The sequence below is a fragment of the Cheilinus undulatus genome, linkage group 19, assembly GCF_018320785.1.
Source record: "Cheilinus undulatus linkage group 19, ASM1832078v1, whole genome shotgun sequence".
NCBI lineage: Eukaryota > Metazoa > Chordata > Actinopteri > Labriformes > Labridae > Cheilinus > Cheilinus undulatus.
The window spans coordinates 31,387,034-31,409,820 of record NC_054883.1 but is presented as its reverse complement, the minus strand read 5'-3'; the positions used below and the strand labels follow the sequence as shown (position 1 = coordinate 31,409,820).

The 22,787-nt window shown below is 38.4% G+C and overlaps 1 protein-coding gene across 3 annotated transcripts in view; it reads right to left on the bottom strand.

Moving 5' to 3' along the window:
* Nucleotides 1–945: 945 nt before the first annotated feature.
* Nucleotides 946–22,787, bottom strand: part of dipk1c (divergent protein kinase domain 1C) — a 60,366-nt gene continuing 38,524 nt past the window's right edge. For 2 of the 3 annotated variants that reach the window (XM_041814556.1, XM_041814557.1), the window contains exons 4-10: nucleotides 18,666–18,869; nucleotides 17,605–17,658; nucleotides 17,340–17,515; nucleotides 14,051–14,372; nucleotides 10,390–10,554; nucleotides 3,160–3,234; nucleotides 946–2,706 (exon numbers count right to left, since the gene is read on the bottom strand). In XM_041814556.1, coding sequence (XP_041670490.1) covers nucleotides 2,482–2,706; nucleotides 3,160–3,234; nucleotides 10,390–10,554; nucleotides 14,051–14,372; nucleotides 17,340–17,515; nucleotides 17,605–17,658; nucleotides 18,666–18,869 — 1,221 coding nt within the window. In that variant the 3' untranslated portion in view covers nucleotides 946–2,481. Of the gene's footprint in view, nucleotides 2,707–3,009; nucleotides 3,049–3,159; nucleotides 3,235–10,389; nucleotides 10,555–14,050; nucleotides 14,373–17,339; nucleotides 17,516–17,604; nucleotides 17,659–18,665; nucleotides 18,870–22,787 lie in introns of those variants that run through there. The other variant, XM_041814558.1, reaches the window with a different exon arrangement.

The following is a 22,787-nucleotide window of genomic DNA, read 5'->3' as shown; positions in this document are numbered from 1 at the left end:
AGGCCACTAGACTAATGTTATCAGAAAAAAGACTGGACAAGGAAATCCAGCATCAACCCACAACAATCTTTAAGCAAACAGTAAAATCAGGAAAAACAGCAAGTCTCAAGAAGTGTTTTGGTCGACTATCTTTCCAAGAACTCATGAGCAAATGCAGAAAGATGTCCTCACTACCTCTGATGGTGAGATGAGTCAGCACGGAGCTCTGGAGCTGAAAATTAGAGTAAGCCTCCCACACCTGGTACTAATTAAGGCCAATCAGCCACACACACCTGACTCTGTCCTGAGATTCCCTCGCCTAAATCTGTAAGAGTGTGCCCCCACACTTTGTAACACCTATTCAATGCTTTAGCCACCCATTTTTGCCAGTTTCCTGCCAAATTTTGACACACTTAATCCTGTATTGTCATTTTTAAACCACTTTTCACCATTTTTTTCCTGATGATTCTTGACTCTTTCTGTCTTTCTTATCCTTTTTTGCCTTTTTTGATCCAATTTTTGCTTGTTGTAATCCATTTTTGCCACTTTTTAACTGCTTCTCACCATTTTACTACCCATTTTTGGCACTTTCTGCCTTTCTTAACCCATTTTTGCCACTCTATCCAATTTGTCTTTCTTTTAACCCATTTTTTCCCCTTTGCATCCATTTATCCTACTTTTAACTTATTTTGGGTGCTGCGTAACACCTGTTCACTACTCTAGCCAGGTGTTTTTTGTGCCACTTTCTTTCCCGATTTTGGCAGGTTTAACCCTTTATGCCACTTTAACAGCTTTTCCCCTTTTTTCTGCTCATTCTTGACATTTTAAACCAATTTTAGCCATTCTTATCCAATTTTATTGCCATTTTTGCAACTTTTAACTAATTTTTGCCAAGACAAACACCCAACAGCTGCTAGCTTCACATCATCATACATTTTATTATTCAACAGAACTGTACATGAGAAATTAGATTTAGTTTTTACAGAGGTCTGGGTCTCAAGGGACCACTCAGTCACCACACATCAGAGAATCACAGCATCTGTGTGATCCAGACATGAACACAAAAATGAACCAGTACACTCCAAAGAAATAAAAAAATAAAAGAAGAGCTCTGGTCGGGATCAGGCAGTTTTCTTCAGTATCCTTCAGAGACTGCATGAGAAGGGGATGCAATCACTCAGATAACACCTCACTAAGTTCAGAGGCCTTTATTCTGGCTAAGAGACCACCGGGGCTGTGCACACATTTTAGTCTGAAATTAAAGTTAAACTACTGAAAGAGTGCTGTAAGTGCAAACAACACTCTGTTGCAATTATCATGTTAATGCATAAATTACTGACTCACTCTATGATGTGATAAAACTCTTAATTATTAGGAGAAAAATATTAGCTGCTTCATAAAGTATCAAGAGCAGCATTTTTGTCACATTATTGACCAGCTGTTACATGATGAGTTTCTGTTACATTTTTCTTGCTACGTTATGTTTCATTGTTCCATTACCGTCTCTGACAGGACCTAACAGATTCTTTAATCACTAATTATTCAATTCAGAGTCTCTTTTGAAACCAAAATTGAAAAAAAAAAAAAAAACACAGTTAAACCACTCTTAAAAGCCTAAAAGTGGATGGTAATTTTTTCTTTAAATCAAAAACATCAGCGGTTATTATTTACACCACATTCACAAGTTTTAAATCAATTTCAAACAAAATAAGGTTTTTAATCTCATTGAGACCAGGAGGATTGATAACATGAAGATCCTCGACACTGGATCCAAATTTAACTCCTCTAAAGAGAAGAAAAATAAGGCATCTCTCAGTGCTCTGACTCAGAACTCAAGTCTGCGATCCTAAGATTAGACGTCACAAAATCAACAGAGATTCCTCTGCAAAATCACAAAAATTTCAACTTTTATATCCAGAAGTGTGTTTGCCTGATGCCCAAATTCTACCCAAACAAATAGAACAGATGTTAATACACAAGGTCTTGAAAGTCTGGCTCTTGTTCCAGTTCCCTCCAGAAGTTGTTGGATGAGTCTGCTGTTGAGGGTCTGTGCAGGTCAGTCGAGTTCTTTGTTCTTTTACAAAACTGGATTTGTGCACATAAGAGGACTAAAGAGAGGAAGAAGCTGCTTTCTTTAACAATGGAGTGCAAGTCCTGACCTGAAAAAACAGACCCTAAAGCATGTGGGATGGAAGTCCCAGTGTTATTCCATCCATGTTTGACCAGATGCAATCAGAAGTATTTCTCCAAAGTTAACTAGAAATCCAGATCCTTGTAGACATGGAAACTGGTCTGCTTCGGCTCAGACTGCAGCTCTGGGTCCACTGCACTGACCCTTTTCCTTCAATGAGCCTGTAAACAAGTCTTGTTTACCTATCACCTCTGTTTTTTTGGGTGAAGAAATAACCCATGTAGAAATGTATGAACATATAACAAAAGTATCAGTCCATCTGTGAAGGTGTCTTCCTGTCATAGGTCTCTAACAGTCTTTATTTCACCTCGTCAGAAGTTCAGTGCTGTGTGGACGTGGCTTTTCCCCTCCCAGGACGCTTCCTCCTCCTCTGACGCTGCTCCTTCCTGGAGGAGTCGAGTCAGGATGTTGAGGAGACGCTGATGGACACCTCTGCCCTTCTCTGCCTCTCCTCCTCCTCCTCCCCCATCCTCCTCTTTGTCGTCCCCGCCGCCTTCTGTTTCTGTGCACTCCTGCACCGCCCGCTGAAGCTCCACCTGTGCAAAAATGAGACACCAGTTTGGCTTTGCAAGCTCTTCCATTTATTTGACTTTAAATGAAGTAAAATCCCATTAGGCAAGGCAAGGCAAGTTTATTTGTATAGCACATTTCAGCAACAAGGCAATTTAAAGTGCTTCACACAGGACATTAAAATACATTGACAAAGCGAAAAAAAGAAACACAATCGAAAAATTTTAACAAAACATGTAAAAGGTGATTAAAAACAGCAAATAAGATCCACAAAAGATAAAAACCTGGGTTCCTCTCAGCCTTGGTCCAGAGACCGAATTCTGTCCCAGAAGTTTTTGGCCAATACTGGATCCTTATATGAGCTCCAGCTCTCATTAGAAGAAATTCAACTCATGTGAAATTAATAAATGAAAACAAAGAAGCCAACTGCACTCAAAGGCACAGTTTCAAACTAAGACCTTCATTAAAACTCTTCCTACCTGCAGTGGGAGTCCTGCTTTGGCCCCCAGTAGCGTTGGAGAAAACCACGGTCTGAAGATCTTCTCACAGATCACCTACAGAGAAAGAGGAGAAAGATGGTGAGTGGATTTGAAGAGAAGAGAGATGATGATGAAAGACTGATAGATCGGAATTGGAAAGGAAAAAAGGAAGATATGTTTACAGATACCCAGAAAAAGCTGAAGAGTGACTCTACTGTGAAGCCATGCTGTTGTGATGGATGTGGTTTGCTGTTTAGCATTGTCTTGCTAAAAAGAGTCAAGACCTTCCCTGAAAGAGACGTTCTCTGGATGGGAGCAAATGTTGCTCTGAAACCTCTCTCTACTTCTCAGCATTGATAGTGTCTTTCCAGATGTGTAAGCTGCCTATGCCACAGACACTAATGCAACCCTATACCATCAGAGATGCAGGCTTTAGAACTGTGTCAGGACAACAAGCTGGATGGTCCCTCTTCCCTTTAATCCTCAGGACATGATGCCTGTGGTTTCCATCAAGAAATTCACATTTTGATAATTTTGACCACAGAGCAGTTTTCCATGTTGCCTCAGTCCATTTTAAATGAGCTTTATCCCAGAGAAGACGGCAGTGTTTCTGGATCCTGTTCACCTATGGCTTTGTCTGTCCATGATCTAGCTTTAATTGTCATTAGCAGATGGCATGGCCAACTGTGTTGACAGACAATGATTTCTGGAAGTGTTCCTGAGCCCATGCAGTGATTTCAGTACAGCATCATGCCTGTTTTTAATGCAATAGCCCCTGAGGGACCCTCAGCCTTGTCCTTTGCTCACAGAGATTTCTCCAGATTCTCTGAATCTTTTGATGATGTTATGAACTGTAGATGGTGGGATATTCACAATTTCACATTGAGGAACATTTTTTTCTGAAATTGTTCCACAATTTCTAGACCTAGTTTTTCACAGATTGGTGAATCTCTGCCCATCTCTACTTCTGAGAGACTCTGCCTCTCTAAAATTCTCCTTTTATACCCAGTCATGTACCTGACCAGCTGACAATAAACCTGATAAGCTGCAAAATGCACCCTCATCTGTTTTCCATTGGTACCACTTACTTTTCCAGCATTCAGTTGCACTGTCTCATATCTGGAGTAAAACTGACACAGCATTTCATCATTACAACATCAGACCAACGGTCCAACATGGGGACATGTAATGGACAATGATCCCAAACACACCAGCAAGTCTACCTCCGAACTGGCTAAAAAAACGAAATGAAGGTTTTAGAGTGGCCTAGTCAAAGTCTGGACTTACACAGGCCTTAAACAGGCCGTTGATGCTGGAAAACCCTCCTATGTGACTGAACTCAAACAAATCTGCAGAGAAGAATGGGACAACATTCCTACACAATGATGTGAAAGCCTCGTTGCCAGATATAACAAACATTTGCTTCAGTTGTTGCTGCCAAGGGTGGCACAACCAGTTATTAGGTTTAGGGCCAGGTAGGTCTGGATGCTTTATTCCCTTAATAAATGAAATCATTTAAAACTGATTTTGTATTTAGGTTGTCTTTGTCTGATATTTTAATGAGTTTGACATGTAAGTGTGACACAAGGCACAAAAAAATAAGAAATCAGGGAGAGGTAAGTACTTCTTTGCAGGACTGAAGATGTCACTTATCATGTCAGTTTTTCTTTCAATGAACTAAAAGATGTGGAACGAAGGAACTTGTCTGCTGCAAGGTGTCTGTCTTTGCAAATCCTGGACATAAACCTCTTTTGCTTTGCCGTTATGCAGATGACACCCTGCCCTTTCTATCAAATATACACTAACAGTCTGGTTTTTAGGATTGCGTTGTGAGTTTTTGTCCCCAGGGTGAGTCCATGATACCTGGCAGTGCAGCAGCATCCCCACAACCTGGCTAAACCCAAGCAGACATGCAGTTAGAAAAACAATACCTCCTTTCTCCTCTCAGGTGATTGACAGGTAGAGAGCCATCAGAGGTCATCTAATGAGTCCCAAATCGACCAATGAGAGGGCAGCATGTCATCACTGTGCCATCAGCACCTTCTATCTGGTGTCCAGTCCTCTGCACTCGTCTAACGTTTCCTTTGTTCGTCTCTCTTTGTTCAACATTTGACCTGTTGTTGATCTTCTCTTTGTCATTTATATTTGATTTTTTTCTCTATTTTCTCTTTATTTTTTATGTTTTCCTCCATCTACATGCATTTATCTACTTAACTGGTTTAAAACTCTTTGTCACTACTTTATCCTTCGTTTGTACTTTCCACATCATCTTTCCGGCCTCTTTCTGTTATTTTGTAGTTTTCATTTATTTTGCCATCTATTTCATATTCTATATTTTCTACATCCCCTTTATTGTTTTTTTTATTTTAATTTCATATTATTTGGCATTTTCTTTAAATAATTAACTCTAGTTTCTTCATGTGTTTCACATTTTCCCCCAATTTTACCAGTGTCTACATATTTGATTTGAATTTTTCAATGTATTTTCTTATTTCTTTTTCTTTTTTAATCTTAATGCATGTGAAATGTGTTGTCCCTCTACTGCTTCTCCTCAAAATTAAGTCAGTCCCTCCTATTTCTGTTGTCTTTAACACATATTCTGTGGATCTCTCCCTTCCATAACAAATCTGCTCCGCCTCAGTTTCCTTGCATAACTTTTCATCGTCTTTATCTTTTTTCTCAGATGTTTTTGCATCACATCCTGTCATCACCTGCAGAAAAACATTTTCCCTCCATCTCAGGTTCTCATGTGTGTTTTCAGGTGAATGCAGGTGTCCCGTTTCATGTGACATGTGATACAGGAGCCGGCAGGGTGATGAGAGTCTGTCTGGCTCTTATCATGGTGAGGACAATGATGATGGTGACAGCGGTCTAGACTTTGTGTGCTCGACATTTCCCATTCTTCTACCTCGACTCTAATTATTATTATTATTATAATTATAATTATTATTATTATTACCGTTATTATTATTATTATTATTATTATTATTATTATTATCGTTATAATTATTATTATTATTATTATTATTATTATTATTATCGTTATTATTATTATTATTGCCGTTATTATTATTATTATTATTATTATTATTATTATTATTATTATTATTATTATCATTATTATCATTATTATTATCGTTATTATTATTATTATTATTATCATAATTATTATTATTATTATTATTATTATTATTATTATTATTATTATTGTTGTTGTTGTTGTTGTTGTTGTTGTTATTATTATTATTATTAAGAGGCTGCATGGTGGTTAAGGGGTCGTGCGCCTCAAAGTGAGAAGGTCCCCAGCTCTTGGCCTCTCCCCCAAAATCCGTCGAGGGTTTTCTGGGTGCTCCAAAACCATGCGTGTTGGGTAAATAAGTGACTTTAAATTGACCATAGGTGCACATGTGATCATGAAGGTTTGTTAGCCCTGTGACTGACTAGAAATAGTCCAGGAGGTATGCCGTCTCTTGCGAAGTGACAGCTGGTATCCTGGGCCTGACCCTGAAGTGGATGACCAGTGAAGATCATGGATGAATTTAAATGCTCTTGCATAATATATCTTTAGTTATAGAATTATTACTATTACTATTACTATTATTTACATTACTACTATTAAACTAAAAATAATAGGAACTTGTGATGCAATGACTTTAAATATCTGCCATTACACTTAAAAGGATTTGAAAAGATATTATTCTGCTTCTGCATAAATGCATTTATGGCTGCATTGAACTGCTGAATAGACTTAACTTTTAGATTTGATGTTGACATTAAATTGTGTTTTTTCATGTATTTTAAACACATGCCTTGTATTCTAGCACCTTTTGAAAACCATGCAACCACACCATGAATTCATAGACTTAATAAAATGCCTAAGAAGAGCAATCTTAATTTTAAACTTTTATCAGTTTTAATAATTCTTATAATTAACTTCTATTGCCTGTAAATTGACAGCAAAGCAAGCCGAAGTAAATTCCTTGTTCTATAAAAATACTGGGCCAATAAAGCTGATTCTTTTACATATTTTAGATTTTATGATTATTTTCAAATCTTGCATTTTATTTTATAGATTTTATTTGAATCACTGAAAAAAGGGCACACAAGATGCAGACAATAAAATAACAAATAACACGCCAGAAAACAAGCACAGGACTAAAACAGTCATCATGGTTGTTATTCTTCTAAGCATGACCGTAGTTTTTCCATTTTATTTTTTTCTAACTGTGTTTTTTTAAAATTGAGGTAATGTCTTCTAACCTTAAATAATGTTCAGAACAACAGAGAAAATTGGGGAATATCAAATTTTAATCTCCTTTCAGGTAAAAAAAATAAATCTTTTATTAAATAAAGAAAAAAATATTTAAAAAATTTAGACATAATTTTTCCATGTCTCATTATTTGAGGGTGGTTGTTCAAAGAGAATGCAAAACTCTCCATGTTTTTTGGATGATTGAAAACACTGTGTCTGGAAAAAAAATATGCCAGAAATGTTTGATTTTAGATTAGATTAAGATTTAGATAAAGAAGCAGAAGTATTGATCATTAAAATTCCCTGTGAGAGCGTTTTTACTTTTTGATTTTGTACAAACTCTTAGTTTATTAACAGAAATATAATTTTAAGTTAAATGATACACCTGTGTTCAGAGGTATCAAGCATCCCCTCCCTCATGAATTTAAAGACAGTAGGGTAGAAACAGTGTCACACACATGTTCCCTTTGGAAACTTTGTTTTGTTCCATGCCAAATAAAGGCATTTTAATTTTTACAAAACCTGCAGCGTGCCTTGGATGGCTTTGCTGAGTGACAGTAAATTTTAAATCCTACATTCCTTTATTTGAGTCTTGAAAGCGGCTCTTCACTACATGAACACCCCCCAGCTTCTGTTTACCTTATCGGCTGGGTGTCGCTGACTAGTGTCAACAGGTTGTTTCTGCTCTACTTGCCTTGTGTCTCTTTCCACTTCCTGCCCGTCCCTACCTGTCTCCTGTGTCTGTGATTACCTCATGAGTTTCACCTGTGTCTGATTGTCTCCCCCGATCCTTTCCTCCCTCTTTTTCCTCTTTTTTATTCTGACCTCGTCTCTTTGCCTGCCCAAGTAGATTCTGCAGCCTGTCCTTTTAGATTTGTGTGAACCAACCTTGACCGATTGAAGACTTTGAGTTTTAAATGTTTTTAGTTCAGTATCACAGTCAACATGAAAGAGAGCTCACATTCAGGGACATTGAAGTCCAAATTAAAATATATACATGATTCTTATCAGGACAATAAATTTAACTGGTATACATGGCTTTAAAATATTTCACATATTAGTGTAAAAAGTGCAAAAAAATCTATTTTTTCTATATTTGTTTCTTTTGCGAAGCACCTTTCTACAGATTCTTAAAGAGCTCCACAGAGCAATTATCAAAAAACATACCTGACAACAAATAATAATTATTTTTATGATGTAAACTTATTTGTGCAGCACTTTAGAGAAGAGGGGTTCACCAAGCACTTTGATGAATGTGCAAAGAACAACAACACAGAAGGACCAAAACCCAACCTGTAAAACATCAGAACCCAGGGAAGACGTCTAAGAACCCATAAGAACACAGGGAACAGAAGCCTGAATCAGCATTTAAAGACTGAGAGAAGCAAAGAGATTTAAAAAGAAGACACAAGAACCCAAAAGAGAGAAAAGCAGATAAAAAGGACTGTATTTAAAGTATTAAATGAAAAGCAACACATAAAAAATAAAGCTGTACAATAATATATTTAAAGGGAAATATGTCGAGATTTTTTTATTCCTAATTTATCTGTAGAAATGTAGTCATGTATTTAGTGTGTTAAAGGGGAAGTTTCAGCTGTGTAAAGGCTAAAAGGGCCCAGGCATAAAGAACCTTAATTAGTCATATTTGAATATTTATAATAAAAAGTTTTCACCAAAGATGAGGAGGATTAATGAGGCTAAATATAAACCTTCCTCTTTTTAGATCTTAAAAGATATGAGGATGTAAAGTTTGAGCTGATATTTTTTTTCTTTGAACATTAGATAAACACTTTCATCTTCAGAAATTAAAGATAAAAATTAATTTAATGATTTTTGTCCTTTCCAGGTTTAAAGACCTGACATAAAAGCCTTCTCTCTCCTCAGATCGGTCATTATCATTCCACTCACGGCTCCGTCTGAACTCACACTTAAACGTTAGGAGAGCGTACGGGCCAAACTTCAGAGGGGGGGGAGTCTTTTTCTTTTGTCAGGAGAGACCGATTCTCTCACAGCGGCCTGGATGTGAAGAGGCCTCCATTCACTTTTTCAGTTTTAGGTCAGCTGATAAGAGAATGTAGAGAAACGCTGCTCTGCAGAACCACAAAGATGAAATAAACTCAGAAATGGAAAAGAAAAAGAAATTATAACTTTAAAGTGGAAAGGAAGAACTTCACTGTTAGCTCCTCTGGTTTTTGTATAAATATCTATTTATTGGTGTGAACAGGGCTGTGCAAAAAAAAGAGAAAAAAAATATATAGAAATGAAAGTGAAAATCATTTCTCCCTTTAATTTTCCCAGATAAAACTGAAAAAGGGACTTTAAAACTACTGAATATTTTGTGACACATTTTAAACAAATATGACATAAAAAGAGAATGAAAATCAATAAAAGACATGAATTATAATCTTAATGTTGCTGTTTTTCAATTTTTTCTTTTTTAAGTGCTGACATGCTCACACCAAATAATGGTGGTTAATTCATGTAAAACTCTTATTTAGAATACGCATTTTAACTAAAGACATTTTACAACAAAAATTGTATGTGTGTGTGGGTGTGTGTGTGTGGGTGTGTGTGTGTGTGTGGGGGGGGGGGGGTCATTTAGAGAGAGTCTTCTGAGCTGAACAGAGAATATATTAAACCCTGAGGATCTGACCTTATCATTTTTACTTAAAAAAAAAAGTAAGAAAAAAAAATTTTTTTTTACTAACATTTTGATGTCCTGAAGTCCTGCTCATTTTTTGCACAACAGAAATTAATATTTATATTCTATTCTAAATTTTAAAAAAAAAGCACATTTTAATATAGATTTAATTCAGTCCTAAAGGATTTACTATTCTTTTTTGTGGGTGCGAAGCTTTAATTCATTAATAAAATATTGTAAATTTTCCTTTACGTGAATTATGGCCGTGTTTTATTTTCCTGAAGTTCTCGGTTACACATCAGATCATCACCGTACCTCCATCTCCCACTCCACTTACCTGCAGGTTGCTGTTCCATCGGCGGGGGCTGCACCTGCGTTTGTTCAGGATACACCTGGACGAACAGTCGAAGAAGTTACAGTCGTCGTCGCTGCTGCAGTTCTGGTCCAGGATGTCCCTCATCTTGGGCTCGAAGAACGCCATGTCCACGTCGATCGCCACCACCTGTGACACAAAAATCAGAGACGCTGAACCGAGCCATGCTTATCTACTTCCTCTCTGTGTTTAGTTTCATTTAAAGTTTTTAAAAAGAGAGAAAATTATCTCACAGTAGAGCTGGGGGGTTTAAAAAAATGCAATGTTTACACATTTTGATTATAAATCAAAGGAAACTGCAGGTCTCCATATATGCGCAAACTTTTGCTTTTTAGCCTTCAGTTTACTGGATATCCAGAAAGATTGATTTTGAAATGATCTTCTCCTTTTTTAAAAAAAATTTTTGAAATAGCTGAATATGCATAATGAAATATTTTCTCCTTTTATGCATTCATTAATAGTTCGTATGGCTGACTTTCAGAGCCATCATAGTGTGGACCCCAATTTTAAAAAACAATTACTTGAAGAAGATGTTTGTTTACATTCTGACACATTCATACGGAGCTTTTTTGACCATCAGACAAGACGCCAAAAACTGCACAGCACCACAAGCACACCATCCCCACTGTGAAGCACGCTGGTGCCAGCATCATGCTGTGGGGATGCTTTTAAGCAGCCGGCTCTGGGAGGCTTGTAAAGGTAGAGGGTTAAATGAACGCAGCAAAATATCAGATAATCCTGGAGGACAATCTTATTCAGTCTGACTGAGAGCTACGACTGTGGAAAAGATTTATTTTCCAGTAAGACAATGAGCCGAAGCATTTAGAGAAAGCTACACAGAAATAGTTTAAAGACAAAAGGTGAATGTTCTGGAGTGGACAAGTCAAAGCCCAGACCTCAATCTGATAGAGAATTTGTAGCTGGATTTGAAAAGGGCTGTTTACACCTGATCCCTGTGTAGCCTGACAGAGCTTGAGCAGTTTAGCAAAGAAGAATGGAGTTAAACAGCAGAGTCAGATGTTTGAGCCTGATTGAGACCTATCCACACAGACTCAGTGCTGTGGTTGAACCAAAGGTGACTCCACTAAATACTGACTAGAAGAAGCTGAATATTTATGCAGCCACTTATTTTATATTGCATATTTTTATTTTATGGACATTAATTTGTAGAAATCTGTTTTCACTTTAGTATTAAAAAGATTTTCTTGTAAAAAAGCCAAATTATATTGACCATGATTTATCTTTAAATCATTTATAAACTCAATGGTTTTTGTGAGTTGGTATGCAGATCTCCTTTTATGCAACATATCACAACCACTGATTTCTAAAAACTCTTATTTACTCTTTTAAAATATGTCCCTTAGTAATATTGTGACAGCTCATTTCCAAAGATGTAGAAAAATTTACAATTTAAAAAATTAAGACCATTAAATGGTTGAATAAAATAAACACAGACTGTTTGGAGCTACTGCTGAACAACCTGTCTTGTTTTCAGGGCTTTTCCTGTTTTATATGAAACATTTTACGACCCTGGCATGAAAACAGTGAGTTGTTAAATCCGTTTCACGTCGGCACTGTGATAGAAAAAAATGATCCTGTTAACAGAGGAACAATAAGGAGTCTGTTTTTTCTTTTTACTTCATATTCGTCTGGGTTCAACTCTTTTGGCTTTGTCCTGTGCGTGCCGAGGCAGGGGAATGAAAACCAAGTATTTAAGACTGAGTGGTGATTAGAGCCGACATGGAGCTGACATAATGACGCCTGGCTCTGATTCCTGAGTGAACCATAAATCCATCTGATACGGCTGAAATAACAAGAAAACACATTTATTTTATCTTCTCACTGCCAAACATATGTGATAAAGTTAACTCTGCTTTGATTTGATTTGTCGAATAAATGTCCATTTCCAATTCCACTTTCCTCCCTTTAGCCTCATCTGTAAAGCTGTCATTTTTCATTTTAATGATTTTAAAACTCAGCTAAACGAATACCACTTTGATAAAAGGGCACTCAAAAATCCAGCAGCCTTTATTTATCTAAATGCTATTCAATATGCTATATTTAGATTGACTTTTGATTGAAAGCTCAAAGAGAAACATTTCCTTACTTCAAACTTTGCTGTAGAAATTATTCTATGTTAGTATTTTTGGTCATTTTGAAGTCTTTTTTATTATATTTTCAAATCATTTATATCCTTTATATCAGTACAACCTCAGAGGGACATTATGTAAGTCAATAAACAATAGTTAGCCTTCCTGGTTAACAGTTAAGCTACCTACAAGGCATTCTAGGATACATTCTGGGATCCCCAGCAGCACAAACCAGGAAGGTCACTTTTAACAGCTTTTCTCCCTCATTGTGTGAAATTCATCCATTAAAACTAAAGTGTTGGTTTATTTTGTAAACAGGAAACTTGGAGTGGTGTTGTCTCAGTGTTAAACATTTCTGAGTTGAGTTTAGAGCCCAGCTCTGCCCAGCTCCACTGCTTACTTCTTTATTTGAATTGAGGATTCTGTTTTATAAAAAAGGCCCCTCATAAAGCACATGTACTGAACAGAAAACCAGTGTTTTGTTTTCATTCATAAATGCCTCACAATGAGGGAGAAAAGTAACCTGGCACGCCAGACGGGAGCTTTGCAAGATGGATCCGCCAGTGAGAAACACAGAAACAGGCGTATCCACCTGCTTTGCAAGGTAAGGAGAAAAGCTGTTAAAAGTGCAATTCCAGGGTTTTTTTCCAGGCTATTTGTCGATAGCAAGAAGATAGAAATCCCGTGTTGTGGAAGTACAGGATTGAACGTGGAAGTTTGGCATGTAAAGATGGAATCAACCAAATAGAGATGTTGCCTTTGAAACTGTAGGATTGTGGGTAATGTAGTACCCTTGACTGCAATCTCAAATAAACCATAACAAGGTTACAAAACCATGTCTTCCATCCCCATACCCCATTGTTTCTCAATCAGTTAGGTTTAGTCTACCTTGGATAGTCTTGATGTTATGGCAAACAATCAAATCTTTAAAGCAGCATACCTGAATGATGTTGTGGCTGATTAGGAACAGTGGGAAGGAGGGAGTGTCTTTTTCCACCAGGAAAGATGAACCTAGACTCAAACTCTGGACTTCAGTTACTTTAATGTTGTTTTTTTCAAAGGGGAAAGAAAAGGAAACACCACTTCCTCTTATAAATATGTTCATGATGGTAAATATTTTAATTAGCTGTATCTTTAAACTCTGATGAATAAATGAATAAAAACAGAGATTTATACAGCTCTGTCCTTTTATAAATTTTCATAAAGAGAGCTGAGCTCCCTGAGCTGCATGGCTAAATTTTGGGACAGATATATATGTGTGGATGTGAGTGACCTTGTCTTTCCCAGCATCAGGGTCACATTTTCTGCTTTAGGCTGAAACAGCCCCTCTTTAGTAAAAAACTCACGTCTCCATTCTCTACTCTCACTAATGGCTTTAAAAAAAACCTTTTATCTGATTTTTCTGCTCTGCTTTTAATCCGTTTATGCTCATTAAAGTCTCAGAAACCAATCAGACCAGCTCACTGTGGGTCGTTTTGAAGGGAGAAGGTCACCAAAGCGCCGTCACTGTGTTTCTGAACGTGAGGAAAACTCACCGTCAGGTCCTTCCTGATGGCAAAGTTCTCCGGTTTGATGTCACACAGGTGCAATTTGTGGGTGAAGTCGTTGTCAAAGTGCCACACCATGTCCAGGAAACTCAGCGCGATACGATGCACCATCTCTCTGGTGGTCCACCTCTCTCTGGCCCCACCTCCAGCCCCAGCTTGGCCCTGACCCTGCAGCCCAGAAACAGATACGTCCTCCAGGGAGAAGATGTTCTGGTCCCAGGCGTGTCCGGCTGACAGGTACTCCACGGCGTAGAAGTGACCACAGGAGCCCAGAACCTTGGCCACGTGGGTGCTGAGGTCCTGCAGGACTCTGGAGTTTAGACCAGGGAAGAAGACAGTGGAGCATGAAAAATGCATGAAAGTTCCTCCTTAGAAACAAGAAAGACACACAATTAAGTTATCAAGGACATTAACCTTCAGGTACCTTTTAGATTTACTACCATAATAAGACAATAAGACAACATAGTAAGAAAAAATGTTCCCCCGTTTTTTGGACTAATTCTTTTCATCAGCTTCAGTCCAAACCAAAACTAGCCAATGTTTGACTATTTTGAGGATTTTACCCCTTTAAATACCATCTTGAAAACATTTACCCTGATGTAGCCTATTTTTAACTTTTGTTTAATGTCAGATTTAAAACATAAAAACTGCTATAGAAATATAACAGACTAATATTTTTCCTTTTTTCTGGCTTAAATCTTTCAATCAACCTCAGTCCTGAACAAAACAATCAAAAATTAAATTATTTTCAAGATTTTAACCCTTTAAATGTCAGTTCCAATGCATGGGGTCACTAGTTTATATGAAAATCACGCACAAAAGATGAGTTATTTTGCATGTAATATATGATGGGGATGTGGGGTATTTTTTCAAAATTATAGTCTTAAATGTATCAAGGATTAGCAACAAAATATCTTTTGATGCATTATTAGTTTTGTTGTTATGTCCAGTTTAAAACTTTACTCCTTATAAGCCATGCGTGGACAAAAAGGTCCCATTTACTTCCATAATAATTTCGTTTTTTTAATCTTTGCCATATCAGAATAAAACCATGCATTCTGTCAGTGAGTCATTTGGAAGAAAAACAATAAAATGTCTCATTTTAAGTCTATACACCCAGATGGCGCTATTTTCCTACTGTAAGTTGTGCATGAAATGCATGTTGTTTCTTTGTGGTGAAGCAGCTATGAAATGTACTGTAGTAATGCTATTTTTCAATTCCCATGCAAGAGAGTTTTCATTTGCATCAGATTTATGCACTGTTCAATTTTATTTTGCATTTCTGTGAATTGCAATCAACGGTCAAAGTCAATGTCCAACACTGAGAAAAATCCAACTGACACAGGTCCTTATTTGTTCATTTTATGTCTTTGGAAGAAGTGACAGGATGCATAGAGAATGCAAGTTGCAGCTGCTCAGATAAAATGATCAAGAAGTAAAAGTGAGAAATTCGCCACTTTGTCCAGAGTGATCCAAGAGAGTTAAATATTAGTGTCGTGACCTTTTATCAAGACAGTTAAGTTGAATAATTCCAGAGATTAAAGATGCTCCTGCAGCCTGGAGTGTGAGCTGTAAGGATTTCTTTTAAGGTCGGACAAATCTACAGGAGTGTTTCATCCTGCTGCTCTGATGCTTTCTGGTGTTTTTATCCTCCAAAGTGCTACAAACTTTCTGCTTTTTCATGACTCCATTTGTCTCTGCAGCTCCGTCTGAGGGCCTCCAGATAAGCAGAACAGGTCACCTCGCTTCGTCGCTTTTATTGCTGGACTTGGTGGAGTTTTGGCTTCCAGCCTGTTGGGATGTCTTTGCCCTTAGACTGAAAACAAACCGACGTCTTTCTCTGTTTGTCCTCCGGCTCTGCCCACAAACTTTCTCACTTTTCAAGATAATTTGTGGAAAAATATGGGAGTAATTTTCATGCAGTTTTCTTGGATTAAAGTGTGAATGGTGATGGCTGTCAGCTGTCAAATGTGGGCTGGTTCAAAGTAAGATATTGCAACAACCACAGGCAAAATTTGAAGATTAGCTTCTATAATCATTTCCTCCTGACAGCTCTTTATCAGCCCTAACAGCAGCAGCTACGTTGCTTGCATAACAAATCAAAACAACTTTGCTCTAGGTGCCAGAAAATCTAGAACAAATGCAGCACTAGTATATTAGACTCTGTCTGTTTTGGAGGGTCTTCTGGTCAGGTATGGGAGTATGTGCAATGTCAACCTTGGTCCTGTACTGCTCTGGCCTCCTGATGGCCGTCGCCCAGGCTGCACCAGGCCTATGTACCATCTCTTTAGGTGTTATCCCAGCTGACCCCTTCATGACACACAAGGCTGCCCATGATGTGTGGACAAGCTCACCAGGTCCTCGGCACCCAGTATGTGATGAGCTAGACATCAGACCTGGGAAAGTGTGCTAGGCACCATAGAAGCACAGCTGCTGCTCCCATATCCTGAACATGTCAAGGACACACGGTCTTGTGCCAAGAGATGTCGTCACAAAAGAATCCAGCTAGTGTCTCCGGCCATCAGTCAGCATCCAGGCCTCACAAGAGTATAGTAAGACCGGGAGGACCCAGGACTGAAGGACTCTAAATGTTATCTGCATGCTCAGATACCAGGAGCTCCCCACCACCAGCAAACCCATCGACCAATGCACAAGGCCAAGTCTACAGTTGATGTCAGCCTCAAAGTCAGTGCATTGCTGGATGCCAAGGTAGGTGAACTGCTCTACAACTTCCACGCTCTCACAATCCACAGACACAGACTCAATATCAGCATCCAAGGCATCCCCAAATACCTGGATCTTTGTTTTGGCCCAGGAGACGTGCATCCCCAACATCTACAGTCTCCACAAGGATCACAGCATCATCAGCAATCGTCAAATGACTCTCCACAGTTTACCTCCGCTGTTACCCACCCCATTATCCAGTCCATACAGGCACAGAAGAGTGTAGGAGATAAGACGCATCCCTGCTTCGCCCCAGAATCAGCTGGAAAGAAGTCACTAAAATTGGTTGCACCAGTTTACAGGAATTAGATAACTTGATACAGTGAAGAAACAGTATTTAAAGAAGTATTTCACATCAGATTTGTTTGCAATGTTTGTATAAATCTTGTTATTCTGAAAGCTGCATCTTCACTCTTATTTTTGATGTTCTGTTTTCTCTTGAATTTCCCTTGGGATTAATTAAGTAACAGACAATTTTTACTCAAACATTCCCTGGAATAATGATTTGAATCTCCTTGTATTTAGTAAGTTTCAGTTTTTTGACTGGTCTTACCTGAGAAAGGTGTACTCCTCTTGCTGCAGTAAGGACCAGAGAGAGGCCAGCTCTGCTCTGGAGTAACTCTTATCTCTGTTTTTCAGCTTCTTCCCCCAAAGTCTGGCCAGAGTCCTGTTACTCCCACCTCCTCCTTCTTCATCGCCATCCTCAGCCAGACCCAGAGAGTTTCGGACCTGAGATCAGACCGAAGGGAGATATTTTCTTTACTTTAGTTTCTTAATGCATCATGTCACTTCTACTTAGAGGTCTGGATTGGACTCACTTCCATGGTGGCGTAGAAGACCACATCAAGAGGGGAGAGCTCCTCTGCTGTGTCCTGTTGGAGGGTTGAAAGAAGATTCAATTGTAAATCAAAAACAAACAAATTCAAACTGATCTAAAAGTGCTCTGTGGTCTGACAAGTCCAGATTCTAATTGTTTTTGGAAGTAAAGAGGAAAAGGACCATCCTGATTTTTATCAACACAACGTTCAAAAGCCAGCATCTGTGATGGGGTGGGGGTGTTTTAGTGCCCATGGGATGGGTCACTCGTACATCTGAGAGGACAGCATTGAAACTGAGATGTTTTGGAGCAATAAATGCTTCCATCCAGACAACATTTTTGTCAGAAATGTCCCTGATTATTTCAGTGAGACAATGCCATGACACAATCTGAAAGAGTTACAATGACAAGGCCTCACAGTGGGAGAAGGCGGGGCTCCGGGGCTCAAGGGGGCTTACTCGCCTCAGTTTTTGGCTCAAACATAGCTAAAGATTCTGCACAGTACTGTACATCAACAAAAATGGAAAATAATTCCACTTTCATATCCTCAACAGTTAGTTTCTTCAGTCCCCAGATACTTACAAAGTGTTTTTTAGGAGAAAAGGTGAGTTCTGTCCCAGCTTTTTTGGGATGTACATATTTAGAATATGTGAATATTTAAAAAGAAATACAAACTTTGTCAGTCTGAACATTAAATATCTTGTCTTTATGTTGGATTCATGTTGGAAAGGATTTACAAACCACTGTTTTCTGTTTTTATTCACACTGTACACAATGTCCCAACTTTACCGGGATTGTTTGTATAAAGTATTAGTGCTGCATTCTTACAACAAGAAATAGCATGTTGATGACATGGCATGCTCCTCCTAGATCCCCTAAATTTGCAAAAAGTTGCAATGGTTAAGGTAAAGTCAATCTCACAAAACTTGGGACTTGAGAAAAGGCTAAATTGGATCCATGCCCTGTGATTGGTCCAGGAAAGATGACTGGATAGTAGCCCCTAGATTTTAAAATTCTAACTTTGGTAGGATCTTGATGAAGTCTTATGGCTGGAGTCATCACCTGGTAGTCCAGTATTCCCAGTGGCTCGTAGGAGGAGAAATTCTCCAGTTTGGACTTGAGGATGATGGGGTTTCCTCTCCATCGTGCCTCTATCACCTTCTTCCCATTCTCGTAGTAGAGGCAACGTTTGTACTCCACCAGACCGAGCACGCACAGATCCTCACACATGTCGCCTGTGACTGAGCCCTCGCCAAACTCCAGACACTGTACGGCAAAGTAAGAGGGACAAACAAGGCAGAGAGCTTCAGTGGCTAAAACCAGAGTAGACCCATATTGTGTTGGTAGATATATTCATAGATAAATTAAATGATAAGATGTTTTCTGAAAGCTTAAAGCAACAATACTGAATTTTACACTTTAAACTTAAATCTAAGGGTACATTCACTTTAAACAGGTAGAATGGAGTCTACCCCATCTCCACAGAGCATCTCTGCTTTCAGCACAATATAACTTTGGCAAGGGGTCGCTGTTCTCTCACAAGAAGTGCATGCTGCATTACAACACTTCAGCTAATGGTGTATTCATATCACCAGATTTTAACCCTAAAGAGATTATTTAATATCCTAATGCATTCACCACTAAGGACAAAAAATGTTCGCTTCTGAAAATCGGCTGTAAAAGAAATTTACATTAATATTTTTTCTACTTTAAATGAGTCAGTCTTTTAAAACTACCTCAACCTAAAATACACATATCAAAAATTTATCATATTTTTGGGGTTTTTAACCACTTTATATGCCAGTATTTTTACATAACTCCACCGTGTTTATATTGAAAAAAAAACAAAGACAAAAACAAAATAACTTCCATGAAATACATTTCAAGGAGAATTAGATTATTATTATTATTATTATTATTATTATTATTAATATTGTTATTGTTATTATCATAACTATTATTATTATTATTATTATTATTATTATTATTATTATTATTATTATTATTATAAGGCCCTGAGATGGGTCAGTGATTAGCTGCAACACTGATTTTGTTATATTGTTTTTCTTCAACAGCATCAGATTCAAAACAAAAACTCACACTCTAAGTCCTTGTGACAAAAAAAATCAGCCTGACAAAATCAGCTATAAAAATATGATATACTATTTTTTTCCCACTTTAAACGAGTTTGTCTTTTATAACCACTTTAGCCAGCACACACATACACACTTTCAGTAGCAAGGCACCCTTTCAAAAAACAGTAAAAAGTGTGAAAATTCGTGTCATGCTTTAAATGGGAAAATGTTGTGCCATCTTATAGACAATTATAAAAATAAAAAATTGAAAGTTAGTAGTCCAAAGTGAATTCTTAACATAAAGGAATGCATTCGTTTATGTTCAGATAAATGTGGGATCAAAATGGACATTTTCAATGGTTTTCAATGAGACATTTTTGTCCTTAGGAACAAATGTGTCGGTTTTTGTGTATTTTAGCCATTTTAGGCTTGTAATTAATGATTTTGAGCTTTATTCATTCAACACAGCCAAAATGGCTTGAAAATAAAAAAAAAACAAAAAAACTGAGAGGCACAAAATGTCCCTAGGATCTTTTAAGGGTTAACATAAACATTTTCTTTCTTTTCTGTGTGAACCTGAAAAAGTTTCTGCCGCTCACTGAGCACACACAAAGGAAACACGCTTCCTGTGTAGAGTCCTAGCAGCACCGTGTCCAGAGGTGTGAGGGATGAGGTAGGGGATTAGTGTAGGTCTGGTCTGGGATTACCTGTCTAATCCTAGCTCTGTCCACATTCCTACAAAAACATCCGTCAGTAAGGAGCTCAGAGACTAAAAGCTAAGATCACAAGCACCTGCAGGATCACCACTGTTGATTTAAACGGAGAGATTTAACCTTTTATCTGCAGATGGTTTGGGCTGTAGAGACATCAGGCCAATAACAGATTTTAAAACTAGTGTTTAAGAAAATAGCAGCACTAATACTGGCTGTTTTAGATCAGGTAATGAGCACAGATGCTTCATAAGAGGCCTGGTTAAGGGGTGGGGAGTGTGACGGACGTAGAGACAGGTGAACGTACACAGAGAAAGAGGAGAAGACGATCAGGCAGATAAGAGACACGGTTAACTATGAGCAGAAAGACACACTCTGTTATCAACTCCAGAAAAGAGACAGAGATAAAAGGTGAAGACAGCGGGTGGCTGACGGACGATCCTCCATCTTTTCAACATCAGACAGTATATGTTGAAGGGGAGAGTTACGGCTCTGTGGATATTGAGGTCTTCATCTGTTTCCTGAGCCCTAAACATGTCCACATGGTCCATAAATCCTGAAGAGTGAATGTTAACATTTCAAAGTGAAGCATACATCAGACTGACACAGAGCTGCCAGCTGGGTCATTTCATTCACACAAAAGAAACATCTTTTTTTTAGTTTTTAGTTCTGGACCATCCTAGAAATAAGAATGTTTACAGCTTGGTTAGACAAAGATAACCTGAGTAAATAAAAAAGTCTGTTTTTTTATATATTATTTCATGTATCAAGGGGACAAAGTCATCCAAACCTTCCTGGCCCTATGTGAAAAAGACATTGTCCCCCAACCTTGTAAGTGGTTGAGGTTTGCAATAGTTGTCAATGAGTTGTCCACATCACTGTGGAGGAATGTTGTCCTACTCTTTCTTGCAGGATTGCAGGAGGGGTTTTCCAAAAGTTTTTAGTCCAGTCAGAGGTGGACATGCTGGTTTGTTTGGGATCATTGTCATGCTCCACAACCCAAGTGTGCTTGAGCTTGGGGTCATGAACTGACAGCCGGACATTCTCCTTTAGGATTTTCTGGTAGAGAGCAGAACTCATGGTTCCATCAATTACAGCAAGTAGTCCAGCTCTTTAAGCAGCAAAACAGTCACACTACCACCACCATGCAAGGCCGCCCATAAAGAGGGAAAAAGGGGAGAGCCAAATTGGGGGGCCCATGGATGTCAGCAAAGTCATGATCCACTGTAAATTTAATCTGTGAATACTTTGATATACTGTTTTTTTCTTTTTTACCAGAATAACAACCACTCCTATCAAAGCAATGATTTATTTATCCATTTACACCATAGTATATAGGCTGCTTCAAAATGTCAAACACTTTTTCTTAAAACAGAATAAAATGGGGTCAGAAGTGGCAAGAATTGGCAGGAAAGTGGAGAGGGACCCAACTGCAGTCAAGATGGCCGGCATGGGTGTCGCTATACATCCAATCCATGCTGGAAGTCCCAAGAGGAAGTTTCTTCTTTGTGTTGGACTCAGCTGCCAGTGTTTGTCAGTCTTTTTCGTACCTAAGCCTAACCCTTGGTGCTGGATCTCAAATATATCACCTTCGCCACTGCCTTACCCTGAACCTAACCACTCGGGTTTTTATGCCTACGCCTAACCCTAGACGTATGGACTTCTGGTTGAGACTTCCGGTATGGATTGGATGTATGTCGGCCCTCTCGTCTGCATCAAGGTACTCTTGGGAAAGTGACCAAATTGCTTAAATTGCCCTTAAATAAGCAGAAAGTGTGGTGAAATATAATTAAAATCGGACAAAATGGTTAAAAGAGGCAAAATGGGCAAAATGTGGAAAAAAAGGCAGAAAAAGTGGTGAAAAGGGGTTAAAAAGTGGCAGAAATTGGTTTGGAAATTTGCGCACCCTTCAGAAAGTTCAGCTTTTGTCTGGTCAGTCCACAGAATAGTCCCCACAAGTCTTGGGGATCATCAGGATGTTTTTAGTCAAATGTGAGACGAGCCTTTATGTTCTTTTTGGTCAGCATCGGTTTTGGCCTTGGAACTCTCCCATGATGCCATTTCTGCCCAGTCTCTTTCCTGTTGGTGAATCATGAACTCTGACCTTAACTGAATCAGGTGAGGCCTGCAGGTCTTTAGATGTTGTTCTGGGTTCTTCTGGAACCGCCTGGATGAGTCGTCCATGCGCTCATGGAGTCATTTTGGTAGGCCGAACCTGGGAAGGTTCACCACTGTTTACAGTTTTCCCCATTTGTGGGTAATGGCCCTCAGCATGGTTGTCTGGAGTTCCAAAGCCTCAGAGATGTCTTTCTAACCCTTCCAGACTGATGGATGTCAGTGAAACTGTTTCCCATCTGTTCTTGAAGTTCTTTAGATGTTGCCATGATGTGTTGGAGATA